Raw genomic sequence first — 15,935 nt, 5'->3', positions numbered from 1 at the left:
TCTGCATACAAACACTCTTTTATATGCCAAGCATGTTGGTAGCACAGGTTTAAAAAAACATAAAACAAAAAAACTAATACTTTTACTGCTATGATGCCACTGGTGAAAAGAATCCAATACCGTTTTCACACTAAAATTAGCAAAATTTGTTTTTTAAACCTGTGTTAACCCGCGATTGACAACGTTCCCATTGCCAGGAGAAATGCATTTTTTTCTCGTGTGTCAGGTTAGACATCACGAACACGGTGGAAAATGGCCATGTCATGGTTCCAGTGTGATTGGGAATAAAACAGTAGAGGAAACAGCAACTTAAACAAACAACATAAAACTGTAAAACTTGAAAAAAAAAAAAAAAAATGTATTTTGAGCTGTTCAAAAGAATCTGATCGTTCATGAATGACCCAACACTACAGTAGAAGCAGCATGGAGCATGCACTGGTCCCTCAGCGGGGGGACCGGCAGGGAGCGTGGAGGTTCTTCGCTATGGTACCCACGGTGCGATCCCCACGGTGCGATCCCCACACTCGCAACATTTCACGGTCTCCCATGTGGAAAAAGTCAAGAACTTCTGATTCTGGATTCTAATTGGGATATGAAATGATGGAATGATACAAGGATATTCCTGTCTATTTATCTATTTGGCAGACTCTAAGTGGTCCACATACAGTATCAAATAAGTTTGTAAAGTTCTTTAGATATCATGATAATGTGAACACATCACATTCACTAGTGCGATCGGCCTCACATGTTGAAACGGCCATTAATAGGAACAAGCCCATCACTATTAAAAAGTTTTTAATCATCCAATGACAATCTGCGCAATTTGTTTTGCATTGACTTTATGTTGTCAGTTAGAAAATTAAAGGCACACTGTCTAATAATAATAATTATACTTTCATAACCCAAATGTCAGGGCTCGTTTGTTGAGGAAGTAAGCTCTACAATCCCATTAACAACAACAACAGAATCTATGGTCCCGGCGCATCATACCTGGTGAAGGGGAGTTTTGAAGGGGACCACTGTAGCACAGCGACCAAGGGGATCTCCAGACCCTGGGGGAAAGACCGACACCACAACATAGTACACACGTGTAAATACAAAAGGTGATGGACCTTGTTTCCGAAACGTTCCAATAATATTTCCATGGTACAACTTTTTACAACAGTAACTAGGTACATTGAGTTGTATTAAGTTCCTGTTTTACTTCCGCAAAAGTCAAATATTAACATCAGACACTGGCGAATAAAGAAAATACTACATAAAAAAATGACTAATGAAAAATGATGAATAATGCAACAGCATTTGGGGGGGGGGGGGGTAGTAAGTTCTGTCAACCGCCTCCGTCCTAACTTTCCCACAACGCTTTAGATGTGAATGATACCTAATTAAAATCGAATTAATGATTTTAAAAGCAAAATTCATCAATCTGGTGCACTTAGAGGTGAGAATGTAAAGACTAGATCCACATTAAATTTATGATGAAAAAATCCAATAACGTACACCCATTCAAACCATTTAACTAAATAGCATAGAAGAAGAACTTTCCACTACTCTGTACTGATGCCTCTTTCTCTGCTGTCAAACTGGCACCTGTCCCTCTCTCGGGCCGGGCTATTTCCCCTGCTATCCCAGTCCTATGTGGGACTGTACTTGTAGTCTACAATACAAAAACAAGAATAGAATTGCAATACTCTAGATATTATTGCTCTTATTGAGGGGTTTATTGAAGGGTAGCAAGCCTGGCTATTTCCAGTTGAGGTTGGCTGCAGGGGTTTCCCCAGCACAGTCTGTGTGGAACACGAACACAGCTCTGGGAATAGCAGGAAGGGAGGGGGAGGTAGGTTGGGGGAGGAAAGCTACAGCCATAAGAAAAAGACTGAAGGTGTTAGCATCCGGATCTATCTAATAGTAAATCCCCTGGGACACCAGTAACTTCAAGGAAAGGCTGGATGGCAGCCAAGGAAGATTAGTGACTCTGGAAAGACAGGCGTGGGTGAGTGAGACTAGCAACTTCAATCGCAGCACTCGCAAGATCGCACCAGCAAAACATACGGAACTCAACAATGAGTAAGAGTCTCCGGGGGGGGGGTAACTCAACAGGATGGACACAAGGGTAGCGGCCACAGAAAACATACGGATAATGACAGATAACAGTGACAATAACTGCATTACCGCAGTTAGGTGATATTACTACAGTATTGCGCTCATTACCGTCATCACTGCAAATTATATGAAAAAAAAAATCTTTCTGTATTTCATATATTTGCTGGTGAAAGTTACAGGAGGATATGTGCGTATATAAACACAATAATCATTGTTTAGTTATCATCATTAATTGAACCGCCTCTACGGACACACCTCCAGCCACGAAACCGACCGGCAGTCATGAGTAAAGATCCCAGACATTGGACAATGGATGTGTGAACGTGCCGCGTGCAGTCAGTACGCCTGATCAACATTACTGTACTGAGTTGAACAGCTGTCTATACCATTTTATTTTCCAGTTTTGCGTGGACAATGGACATTTGGAATGCTGTTTGTGTTAATGCTTTTTAGGTTTTGTGATTCACGCTGTTGTAATGGAAGATGACCGCAAGTGCACACACGCAGCGAAGCAAAGCACAATCAGTGGTCACCGTCGATCGGCTCATTGTTACCCAGAACTCCTCTCTGTGTTTCTTTCTCACGTAATAGGTAAAATATGACTAGTCAACTACTATAATGAAAAACTTGTCAACTAGAAAAAATCAGTAGTCATGAAACTGCGAGCAGCATCTGCACCAGGACCAAGCTATATACCTTATAAAGTATGCAAAAGATGCCCGACACTACTCCACATGCTATGGAAACTATTAAGGAGGGTATGGGCAAAAGGCATCATCTCATCATCCTGAAAAAGAGCAGATGACTGTTTTGTACCGAAGGCAAGATCGAAGGAAGCGGCCTCCTCTGGGATTAACCAGTCCCAAAACATTTAGCTCCTGAGCGTCAAAGGCAAGATCGTCTTCTCTGTCATGGCCAAAAGGATGACTACCTACATGGCAAAGAACAAGTATGTTAATAAATCAATCCAGGCCTCTCTGAGTGTTTGGAACACATGGGTGCTCTCAACCAGCTGATCCAGGAGTGAAGGAGAGGGCAATCTAAGAGTAGTCTGGCTCGACTTGGCCAACACGTATGGATCAATCCCCCATGAACTCACAAACACAGCTATGGAACATAACCAACTCCCCCCACATCAGGGGAATGATCACCAGCTACTCTGGAGGATTCAAGTTACGTTCAAGAACGCCCGTTTCAAAACCCAATGGCAGGACCTGGAAAAGGGAATCGGGCTGTCTCCCCCATCTTGTTTATCATGGGAATGAATCTGCTCATAACAGTGGCAGGGAAGGAATCCAGAGGGCCGGTAATGGAGTCTGGCACCCGCCAACCTCCAATAAGAGGCTTTATGGATGACCTAACCATAACAACGTCAACCCGTGCACAATGCAGGGTGGATCCTGAAGTCACTTGATGACATGGCAATATGTGCAAGAATGAAGTTCAAACCAAGGAGATCAAGAAGCCAAGGGGTATCCAGGAGAGAGAAACAGGCAGATGAGTGGCTGAGAAAGATAGAGGGATCATGCTTACCAGGAAAATTCGAGGCCTGGATCTTCCGGCAGGGTCTGCTACCAAGACTCATGTGGCTACTGACAATCTATGAAGTGCAGATGACATCAGTGGAAGGAGTCGAGAGGCGAGTGAACAAACACCTCCGCACATGGCTCAGAATTCCACCAAGCTTCACATCAGTAGGGCTAAAAATCAGGTCTGGACATAATGCTACACCTATCATCAGTGGTCGAAGAGTTAAAGGTGGCAAAGTGCAGGGCTGTGATGATGTACAGAGACTCCAGCGATGAAAAGATCAGAGGTGCATTCGTCATCAGAAGATCAGTCCGAAAGTGGGCAGCTGACACATCGATGGCACAGGAAGAAAGCATGCTGAAGTTGAAGGACATCATCGGGAACCCGTGCATGGGGAGACAAGGACTCAGAACCACATACATTCAGTAATGGGGGAAAGCAGGCCCAAGGCAGAGGAGAGACATGATCCAAGCCGAGGTCTGACACCTGGAGGAAGGTTGAAGGAGCCTGGACAAAGTGGGACCTGCTAAAGCGGAAGATTACATGGCCTGAACTTTGGCCATTGGAGCCCTTTCTCATCTCTTTCCTGCTCAGATCAGTGTACGACACTCTTCCAACACCAACAAACCTGCACAGGTGGGGAATGAGGGAGGACCCACTGTGCAAGTTCTGTGAATTGTGAGGCACGTTGGCACACATACAGGCAATGTGCAAGACTGCACTTAACCAGAGGAGAAACAGATGGCATCATGACAAGGTCCACAGAGCACTGGCTGACATCTTTGAACAGGAGAGATGGAAAAAGGGCCAGACTCACATGAAGCCAGCCCCTCTATCCAGTTCATCAGGGTGGGGGAAAAAACACTCTCCTCCAAGAAGAGCCTCCTGCAGGCAGCACAATCATTGGAGATGAGGGTGGACCTGGGAAGAAAACTACACTTTCCCCAGGTCGTCCAAACATACCTGAAGCCAGACTCACATCGTCTGAGTAACATATAGTATATTTACATTTAGTCATTTAGCAGACGCTTTTATCCAACTTACAACTTTTATGCGACTTACAAGGGAGAATAACATTCAAGCTACATTGCGACAGTGATTAGTGTAACAACAACATTAGTGTAACAATAAATACTGCTAGGTAGTGCTAAGTAATTGTAGGTGAGGACAGGAGGTACTCACTGAAGAGCTGGGTCTTCAAGTGCTTCTTAAAGACAGAGAGGGAGGTCCCTGCTCTGGTCATTTTTGGCAGCTCGTTCCACCAACGTGGAACTACAAATGAGAATAGCCTAGATTGCCGTGGCTGTATGGCCGGCAGAGCCAGGCGACGCTCATTTGACGAGCGCAGCATCCGGGGGGCAACATGTGCTCTTACAAGAGCATTTAAGTAGGCGGGAGCATTCCCAGCAATCACTCTGTAGGCCAGCATAAGAGACTTGAACTTGATGCGGGCGGCTACAGGTAACCAGTGGAGCTCGATGAGCAGCGGCGTGACATGTGCCCTCTTTGGCTGGTTGAACACCAGTCGCGCCGCCGCATTCTGTATCATCTGTAGTGCCTTCACCGCACAGGCCGGCAAGCCTGTTAAGAGGGCGTTGCAGTAGTCGAGACGGGACATCACCAAGGTTTGTACCAGCAGTTGAGTGGCATATTGGGTCAGGTACGGCCTGACTTTTCGGATGTTGAGTAGTGCGAAGCGGCAGGACCGGGAGACATGGTCCGAGAATGTCAGTTGGTCATCAATAATGACACCAAGATTCCTTGCAGCCTTGGTAGGAACAAGAGATAAAGAGTCGATTTTAATATCAATGTTGTGATTAATACCTTGTTTGGCCGGGAAGACCAGCAACTCCGTTTTCGCCAGATATATATAGTAAAGTATATAGTAAACTTTAAACGTTTTATATAGCACCTTTCAAGGGCAGAGACATCAGAAAATGCTTCACATTCAAGCATAATCATACAAACATAAAACACAAAACAGAGGAAAGCCACCAAGTACCAGTAACTGGTCCAACATTGTAGGGACAAAGGGTGGCAAGCCTGGCAATTTCCCCTCCAGTTGAGGATCGCTGCAGTGGTTTCCCGGCGCAGTTTGTGTGGAAGATGCTCACAGCTCTGGGAATAGCAGGAAGGGAGAGGAAGACAGTTGTCCACAGGTTGGGAGAGGCAGCGGAAAGAGCCTCGTGCGGGCTCTGGAACAGGCGGGAGGAGTCGAGTTAGAAGCCAGGAGAAAATGCACAGTGACTGACCATCACTGCTGACCCGCCAACTGGAGGACGTTTTGGTTCAGGGTAGAAACACCCGAGGAAAGTCTGACGGTACTTGACGACGTCTTCTCCTGGCCGAAAGCTACAGTCACAAGAAAGTGACTGAAGGTGTTAGCATCTACATGTATCTCATAGTAAATCCTTTCACACATGCAGTCTTTCCCAGCAATGTCCCGGAACCGTTCTTGCTTGGCATCATGTGTGAATGGGAGTCGGGATAGATATTCCGGGAAATCTTTTCGGGTGATTTCCCACCTCAAGGGGCGCCTTTTTTCCACATAATTTGAAAGTGGAGAATCAGAGCTTCCAAACAAGGTGTCACTTGTGCAAATCAAGCAAATATTTTTAAAGCTATGGCTTGTTAGTGACAAGGGTGTGGCAAACCGTGTTTCTGAAATAGTCACCTTCAAAGTTTTCCCCCACACTTGGTTCATTCAGCCAGCTCCCAGAATGCAAATGGTTGGAGGACAAACAGAGCCACATGGCTACTTAACACCCTGCTGAATGGGGCCTTGACACCCTGCTGAATGGCGCAATCACTGCTTTGTTCTTGTGTTTTGAGGGAATGTTGAACAGTGTCATCAACACAACTATTTTTGTTTTTAAAAAAGCTTTTATTTAACAGTAAGAAAATACATGTTTATAAAAGTGGAATTATTTTGGAGTTTAAAAGTACGGACAACACAACAAAATGTAGAGTCTATCAATAATATGAGTCTCGGAAAATCTGAAATCTGAAAATCTGCCAATCACCAAACTCAACGGACTTTATCACATCATCAACTTCTGCCGTTGTAACAACCGGCGTATCGTCGGTCTCCTCCAGTGGTTCTTGAAAATATTCAGTTTCATCATCACATTCAGGCTGAAATCCGCTGTTTGAAATGTTCTCCATGTCGGGGATATTATCAGATTCAGCAGCGCTGTCGTTCTCAGCGTCGCTGTCGGAGAACTGACTATCATCGCGGAAAATTAAGTCCAGTATACGTTGTTAAACTGACTTGGATCTATCGCACTGGTCAGATTTAGGTCCGCGATATGATTTAGATCTTCCTCCACCCGCTTCTCCTCATCCATAGACAAGTGAAACTGAAGGATCCTCGTTGTTTACGGAAGTGATGTCAGCAAGTTGGTACACACCCCCTCCACAATGATGTCTCCGTTTGTGTGTAAAAGTAGTACGATTTAAAGGTTGAACTCTATACAAACGGTTTCACATTGTGACTTCACATCACATGGAATATAGATGAATGATCTTCACCTAGACTGTCACTTTAAAGGAAACCATCGATTGGCGTTGTTCAGCGCTATTCATTTTTATACTATTTAGAAATCAAACTCAGTTTAGAAAAAACGTTGAGAGATTAAAAAAAAAAAAAAAAAAAAAAAAGTAACCTGGGTTCAATTTCGGCACGAGGCCATTTGCTGCATATCATCCCCTCTCTCTCTGTCCCCTGCCTTCCCCTTGCTCCCGGCACTGTCACTACCAAATAAAGCATGAAAATGAAATGAATGAAAGAAAATTAAATTAAAATGAAATTAATGAAAATCGTCACGTTGAGTGAGCATGGGGGTCCCCTGGAAAAAAATTTAAGTACGGCCTTTTTTTTATTGGACTTTACAGGGATTTAAAAATGTGCTAACTAAGCGAATGACTATCTCCGCGTTCTCCATGTCAACAGTAAAAGTGTTTTTTGGCCTATTCAAAATGTTCTAAAAACTTAACTGTTTTCCAAGATGGCCTAGCGGCAGCAGTGCCATGGTGCAGGTGCAGGAGTTTTGCTTTCTCATTTTGCTAAGATTCAGAGGAATCTCACGGAACCGACGCAATGAAAGTGACAAAAGATCCCATGAATCACTATGAAAGCTTGCCTCCGCCCGGTCTATGTTTTTTTATTTGTTTGTAAATGTATTTATTTTTTGTATTTGACAATCTGCTTGCTATTACTGTGTTACCTCAAACGATTCTTCCTCATCATCTGTTTTTAATGCGGTACTTTAATTTACTCGTCTGGAAATAAAGGGTGTCAACATTAACATTAAAACTGAAATTGAACTGGATTATTATTATTATTATTAGTAGTAGTAGTAGTAGTAGTAGTAGTAGTATTAGAGATGCACCGATCTGATACTCAGTACCGTATCAGTCCGATACGGTCCAAAATCACTAGATTGGATATCAGAAAAAAAAAAGTATAATCTGATACAATCCATTAGCTTTAACTTTCACGTAAATGCTTAACTAAACTTTAACATGCCATAAAGGGAGATGTGTCATGACACGAGTAATACAGATGAGCAGCATGTGTCATGTGAACAGTAGCTAGAACGTGAGCGAGACCTTTCAGCAGTGCTGTCATCATGTAAACTGTGTGGAGTTATTTTAAGCTCAAGGAAGAAAAAAGCAAAACTGCCAAGTGCAATTTATACAATGCGAGTGTTTCGAAGGTCGAAGCAGCATTGGAAACTTCCACAGCACAAACTTTATTAAACACTTGCAGAAGCATCATGGCAAGTAGTATGCCGAATTTATACAGGCAGCTAGTGCCAAGAAGAAAAGTGTACCACAACAACGAACATTGCTGTAAACAATTCAGAAGCGTGAGAAACTCCCTCCAGACAGTACCAAAGCAAAGCTGATAACAGAGAAAGTCGCTGAATTCATTTGTGCTTGATGACCAACCCCTTTCTGCTGTTGAAAATGTAGGTTTGAAATACTTTATCGAACATTTGGAGACTCAATACACATGCCAAACCGGGATTTCATCTCCAAAACCGCTATCTCAAATAAGTACAACCAAGTGTGTGAATTCATTTTGAAATGCTTGGAAAACATTGCCATGGTTAGTTTTACAACTGACATCTGGAGCTTAGATGTGTGTCCAATGTCATTACTAAGTTTAAAGCACACTGGATAGACTCAAGTTTTACTTGGCAAAAAGCAGTGCTGCAGGTTAAGCAGTTTAGCGGCTCACGTCCATCGCTACAGCAATAGGGGAGATGTTAAATGCATGGAAAATTTAGGAGAGGAAAGTCCAGGTCATTTTAAGAGACAATGGCAGTAACATAATAAAAACAATTAATCGCCTTGGAGTTGCCAGTTTGGGATGCTGCACGCAAACCCTGTAACTTATTGTGAACTAGGGACTGTAATCACAGCATAGTGTAAGTGATGCACTGGCTTTCGGAAGAAAAAATTGTTGGTCACTTCAAGCATTCGCCACTTTTGTATTCACACTTGGAGGACATTCAAGTGGAGCTGAATATGCCGTCCAAGCGTCTGAAACAAGACGTACAGATATTAGTTAATTTTATATGATTGAGCGCCTTTCACAGAAACGGAGTACAACCTGCCAGCCAGATTGACTGCAAACCGGTGGGAGGTACTTGAAAAGACCGTCGCATCTCTTGCCCCTTTTGAGGAGTTTACGAAAGAGGTGCTCATCTGCATCTGTTGTTATCCCCATTATCAGTGTCCTGAAAGGAGTTCTCACTCGGGAAAACAAGGCAGACGAGGGAATTAAGAACATGAAAGGCACCCTCCTTGAGACTGTGAATGGGCATTTCAGAGACGTGGAATCTGAGCCATTATACTCTGTTGAAATGCGACTAGATTCAAGATATAAAAACAGGTACGTAGGGTCTCTGTTAACTTTATTTAATATGATTCTCGTGCATGTGTATGTGTGTACGAGTGAGTTAGTGAGTGACAGATTAACACACAAATCCCACACCTTTCAGCGTTTGATATGAAAAACTCTTGTTCGATGTGCAAAAGTAAAAATTCCACACAATCATCAGCCTTCAGAATGGGATTAATCCCTTGATTAAGTGTAGGCAAATTCAAAATGCTACATAGGTGTCTTTTTGGCGTTGCAGGTACTTTACAAATGCAGAAATCTAAAGACATGCAAAGGATGCAGAGGTAAGGAAGATGGAAGAAGTGTTGAGGAGGACCACATCAGAAGCTTCAGAGCCAGCAGAGGGGACCTTATCTGAATCAGCAGCCTTAGAGCCAGCAAAGAAGACTCCACCGATGGAGGCTGCAAGCAAGAGCAGACTTGGAAGCGTTTTTGATGAAATCCTGGCGGAAAGCACAGTACAACCTGGTCTTGAGAAGTCAACCACCATAAGTGCAAGCATTGAAGTGCAGAACTACCTCAGCGAGCCGACTATTTGGTGTTCGGACAATCCACTGCTGTACTGGAAAGTCAAACATGATAGACTGCCCTCCCTGGCGGTCACGGCAAATACATTTCTCTGTGCACCTTCAACAAGGGTAGAGAGCGAGAGCCTCTTCAGCACAGCCTGCATTATTATCAATGAAAGGAGGAGCAGACAGAGAGCTGAGGAGGCTGAAATGCTAATATTTTTCTAAAGAACAATCTGCCCCTCATGTTGTCTGACTGGAAAGAAGATGGGCCAGTGGTTTTTGTGAGATTTTAACGGTCAGGCAGCTATTGCGATGTCTTATCATCTTAGGGGAAAACTTGAACCAAATGTTTTAGTTTACATTGCAATTATCTTTTCATTCTGGTATTCATAGGTGTTTTACAGTTCAACCCCAGAGGTTACATGTGAAAGAAACTTTAGAGCTTGCACTGTCTACCCTTGGATATTTTTTTTCCCAATGCAGCAAACTTGTTATCAGGTGTAATAGCCTAGAGTTTAAGTTGAGTGCTTTGAGATTTTATACTGGAGACGTTATTATTTTTATGTTAAGTTATAGTTATTGAAGTTATGGTCTACATTGCACCTTGTTTTTTTGCTATGTCATTGAGGTATAGGCTGTGTTGAGTAGTATCACTGTTTTATACTGGAATTATAATTCCTTTGTTATTGAAAATACCCAGATTTTAACTTTTGAACAAAGTTGCACTTTAAATTTCATTTTGAATGTTTGAATGGTGCCGACCAATCAGAAATGCTGCTAAAAGTTCTGTGTGTGAAAATGTTTGAATAAAAATAATCATCAGTGTTGCATAAGTGAGTCATGTTGTGGGCTATGTATTTCTTCCTTTAGGGTAGGAGAATATTTGATTCACAGTATGAGCATGATGTTTTTTAGATGGCTAGGTTAAGCAATGTGCATCCAGACAAATGTATTATTAACAGCTTAGTTGTTCAATAGAGGGGACAAATATGATACTGGATTGGTTGTGGGTTTGGACATGAAAAAGTGGCATTGAGCCATTCATAATTATTATACATGCCTTTGTTGCCAATCAGCTGCTTGAGCCAGAGTTTTGTTTTACCCTCACTCTATTCCATTTTCAACCCTCCTCATCATCCTCCCTCCCTCACTTCATACATTTCTTTCACCTCACTAGAGCATTCTTCAGGCTGGTCTTGTAGCTGCAGCTGGAACAAGAAGTTCTGTTCCTCCAGAGCACAAAGCATGCTGGGTAAGCGTGATGACTCGCTGTCCACCTGGTAGAACGAGGCTGTGGCGACCTCAGAGGGTTGGTGGCTGACAGAGAGCAATGGAGAGGGAGGGTATTTGTTAGAAAAGGAAACAAAAAAAGGCGCTCAAGCTTTCAATGTTTCCGCTAAGACTGACGACCAAAATACATAGAATAACATCTTTTGTCTTTTTGGATGGATTTACATAAATCCATCCAGGAAGACTGAGATGGAGGAGAAGACTAATTCAAAGGTCACCTCCAGTGTTTTTCTGCAATGTGTTATCAAGGTTATCCACGAAAAATTAGGTGTGGAGGGCACAAATCATGCCCAAAGGTAAAGTGCAATTGCCCCATGAATTTATTTCAAGATTCAAGAGGATATTTGTCACACTCATACTAACGTGTATATATACACACACACACACACACACACACACACACACACACACACACACACACACACACACACACACACACACACACACACACACACACACACACACACACACACTAAAGCTTTGTGACATGCCAGGACTTCTACTCTGTGAGGTAAGTACCGGAGGTAAGTTAAGGTAAGTTTCATTTAGGAGGATTTAAATGTATATTTAATACAACATAGACAATTAATTCTATTATGTAATTATAGAACCCAGAATCGCAATTGTAGCGCTACCCCTTGTGGCCACCTGCGCGAGCATTTTTGGCTTAAAAAACGGATAAATATGTGGGTGCAAGAATGTCTGCAGATTTTTATGGTTAAATCTAGGGATGTTAACGATAGTTGTTTGCTAGTCGTCATTGTCGGAGGCATTTACCAATTAGTAGTTGTTTTTGTGTTAGTTTTTTTAAGATTCTGATGTAGACCTATCAGCTTTAAAATGCACTAAGTATATAATATATATGTTATATGGCTTAATTTTCCACAAAATGTATCTTAATGTAAGGTTATTTTCCCAGATAGACCTTTTTCCCATCAATATGGATTTCCTTTTTCCACACTTCACCACGGCACCGTGTCTGCTCTGTTTCCTTTCAGCACCACAATTGCGCCGAGTGGGGACAGATGTTCGAAATTCTTTCTTTACTATGTTTTGGGCTAGGTCTATAGCCTACATCAACATTTATTCAACAATTTTGTAAAATTCAAAGCAATCATTTTACCGAATCAACAGTGCATTTCTTTGTGTGCATTTGCGAATGAAGGCTACAATTAATTAGCTAATTAATTAATAACATAATTAATTAATTATTATATGAATTATTATATTAGTTAATTATATTATATATATTTATTATTATATTAGTTAATAATATTATTTATATTAATTAACTATATTATTTATATGGGGAAAATAAGCGTTTCATATTTGCTTTGTGCGTGCATTATGGGACAGAAGGCTTAATTCTAAGAAAGCGATCTCCCGCAGCACATGCACATGCACATTCTGCTCCCTCCTACCCCTGCACATGCACACTCTGCTCCCTGTCCTGTTTGGAAAACAGTACCGTTAGCTTTTATTATTTTGAACAGGCTATAAACAGTCAAAAAAAAAAAAAAAAAGATTTCCAAATTTTTATTATTATTTTAATTTTTTTTTTACTGTCGACACAGAGAACCCATCGACAGTCGGTCGAGTAGTCGACACATTATAACACCCCTAGTTAAATCTGAATATTTTAAACGGTTTCCACACAAATTTTCCTAATGTTTTCATTAATTTCACCTTTAATTCCATTTTCAAAGCTTAATTTCAATCCTGGCCAACGGAAGTCCAAGAAAAAAGAAAGAAGAGGAAAAAAAGGCCAACTTAATAGCTAATTTCACAATTCATATTTAATCAGTTACCCTCGCTGTTAGAAGATTGAATTATAGCTTATATAATTATACAGACACACATTCGGACAGACAGACTGACTGACTGATCGAGCGAGGGATTAAACAGACACCAACCAAACGTCGTCAACCACGAGAACCGAACCGTCGGGCATCATGGGAAGGTAGGAGGAGTTGTAGTTGGGATAAATCTTCACCTCCCTCACACATACCTCTTCCTGAGAACTGGAGTTCAACACTAGAGAGACAGCAGAGAGAGGGACAAAACAACAACTACATTGGGTTATGTTGGTTGCAGGTTTATATGTGGGCGTGGAAATTTTAGTTTAGCAAACCTATCTGACAAATGTTTTTTTGAAGGCAACATATCACTTAAATAGTAAGTTATTTCCCGGAAAGAGGACCTTCACTAAAGAAAAATCACATTTTGCTAAGGATTTAATGTTGTTCATTATCGCTTTTTAGTAATCCCCCACCCACTAAGGATGCAATGATTCACAGATATAAATCGGAAACCGGTTTGAACGTTAAAGATGCGACTCGATACACAGACCCCTGAATCGATCTAAATGTACCATGAAATGGTTGATGGCCGGATTCTGAAGTTACCAATTGGTTGACTGAAGATTTGCTGCTAATTCTACTTTAGTATAAACTAAGCTGCTGCGGAAGACTCCCTAACCTAACATTACAAGTCATGTTACTTTCACCTTGTTGAACCGTCAACCGAACACTTCTTTCTCCGCACTCTCTCCAACACGCGCGTACGCGGACGGACACAGACACACACACACGTAACCATCCTGAGTCGTTACAATATTATATCATATATTACTATATCAGAATCACAATATATTAGATATTATATCTAAATATATCTAATATATCTACTTGGGACTCCATGGTCTTTTATGAAATATATATATTTAAAGTTACATTCGTACATACGTGTACTGAAGAAGAATTTCTTATGGTGAGGTTTGGTGCACTTCAGTACAGACCATAAGCATTAAAAAAAAAAATCTTAACGGTCTGGAAAAAGGAAAAATATAAAAAATAAAATATAAAAAGATAAAATAAAATAAAATAAAATAAAAAAAATGCAATGCAATTAAAATTTCAGATATAGAACTAGAATAATATATATAATTTGGATGTATACAAATTGCCAAAAATACAAAACAGAAATCAGATATTTAATACTTTCATAGAATTGGCTTATTGTAATTCATAATGGAAAACGAATGTCAACATTAAATTTTTTTTTTATCGTTAAGAACTGTATCAGATTGCATCGTATAGCACCGAATCGCTCCGTATTCAAATGAATCATCCCTGAATCGTATCCTAGCCCATGTATCAGAGATACGTATCGGATCATCTTATAAGGGAGAGATGCACACACCTACCACAGACTTTCAAATTCTTAAAAAAGAAAGAAGAGGACGCAGCAGAGATTACTATTTAAGGAAACCCCTAGAATAAGCTATTTTTTGTCAACACACACACACACACACACGCACGCACACACACACACAGTGTTGCATGCCACCAAAACAGCTCTGACCCATCGAGGCATGGACTCCACAAGACCTCTGAAGGTGTCCTGTGGTATCTGGCACCAAGACGTTAGCAGCAGATCCTTTAAGTCCTGGAAGTTGCAAGGTGGGGACCCCCATGTTGTTCCCGCACATCACGCAGATGCTCAATCGGATCAGACCCTAACCCCAGCCATCCGCATGATGTAGAAGACAATGTGATTCATCAGACCAGGCCAACTTCTTCCACTGCTCCATGGTCCAGTTCTGATGCTCATGCTTTTGGAGGCTCTTTTGGCAGTGGACAGGGGTTAGCATGGACACTCTGACCAGTCTGCGGTTACACAGACCCATAGGCAGCAAGCAGCGATGCACTGTGTGTTCTGACACTTTTCTATCATAACCAGCATTAACTTTTCAGCAATTAAATACAGAAGCTCTTCTGTGGGATCGGACCAGACGGGCTGTATCACTGGGTAAGATTGTGTACATTAACCGCCCCACCCTTTTTTTTTTAATTTGTATTTTTTATTTTTAAATCACAGCCTTTGCTATTTGAAAATTGGGTTCTGTATTACATTGCGATGTCGGTTTGAATTAGATTAATCGTCCTATAAAAGCCCTACTACAATAGCTCTTCTGTAGGATTGGACCAGATGGGCTAGCCTTCGCTCCCCACACGCATCAATGAGCCTCGGGCGACCATGACCCTGTCGCCAGTTCACTGGTTGTCCTTCCTTGGACCACTTTTGGTAGGTACTAACCACTGCATACCGGGAACACCCCACAAGACCTGCCGTTTTGGAGATGATCTGACCCAGTCGTCTAGCCATCACAATTTGTCCTTTGTCAAAGTCACACATATCATTCTCACGCTTGCCCATTTTTCTTGCTTCCAGCACATCAATTTCAAGAAATTACTTTTCACTTTCTGCCTAATATATTCCACCCCTTGACAGGTGCCATTGGAATGAGATGATCAATGTTATTCACTTAATCGCTCAGTGGATTAAATATTGAGGCTGATCGGTGTATACAGTGGTACTTTGACTTACCAGTTTAATTTGTTCCGTGACAGAGCTCGTAATTCCATCTGCTTGCATAGCAAATCAGTTTTCCCCATTGAAATTAATTGAAATTGAAAGTTATTGAAATTCCTCCAAAAACTACCCCAATTTTTTTTCTTACGTGTTTTTCAATAAGAAAAATGTATTTATAAATAACAAATATTGTATAAAAACATAATAAAACATAA

At 41.5% G+C, this 15,935-nt stretch overlaps 1 protein-coding gene across 1 annotated transcript in view; it reads right to left on the bottom strand.

The window, feature by feature from the left end:
- The window catches only part of trappc14 (trafficking protein particle complex subunit 14), a gene marked incomplete at its 3' end in the record, with an annotated part of 42,972 nt that overhangs the window by 17,639 nt on the left and 9,398 nt on the right, over positions 1–15,935 (bottom strand). Inside the window, exons 5-7 of the mRNA XM_080023120.1 lie at positions 13,260–13,380; positions 11,226–11,373; positions 991–1,052 (exon numbers count right to left, since the gene is read on the bottom strand). Coding sequence (XP_079879246.1) covers positions 991–1,052; positions 11,226–11,373; positions 13,260–13,380 — 331 coding nt within the window. The remainder of the gene's footprint in view (positions 1–990; positions 1,053–11,225; positions 11,374–13,259; positions 13,381–15,935) is intronic.

The sequence above is a fragment of the Zeus faber genome (genome assembly GCF_960531495.2).
Source record: "Zeus faber genome assembly, chromosome: 22".
Lineage (NCBI taxonomy): Eukaryota > Metazoa > Chordata > Actinopteri > Zeiformes > Zeidae > Zeus > Zeus faber.
Note: the sequence above shows the minus strand (reverse complement) of the source record. Positions and strands in the feature narration are given on the sequence as shown.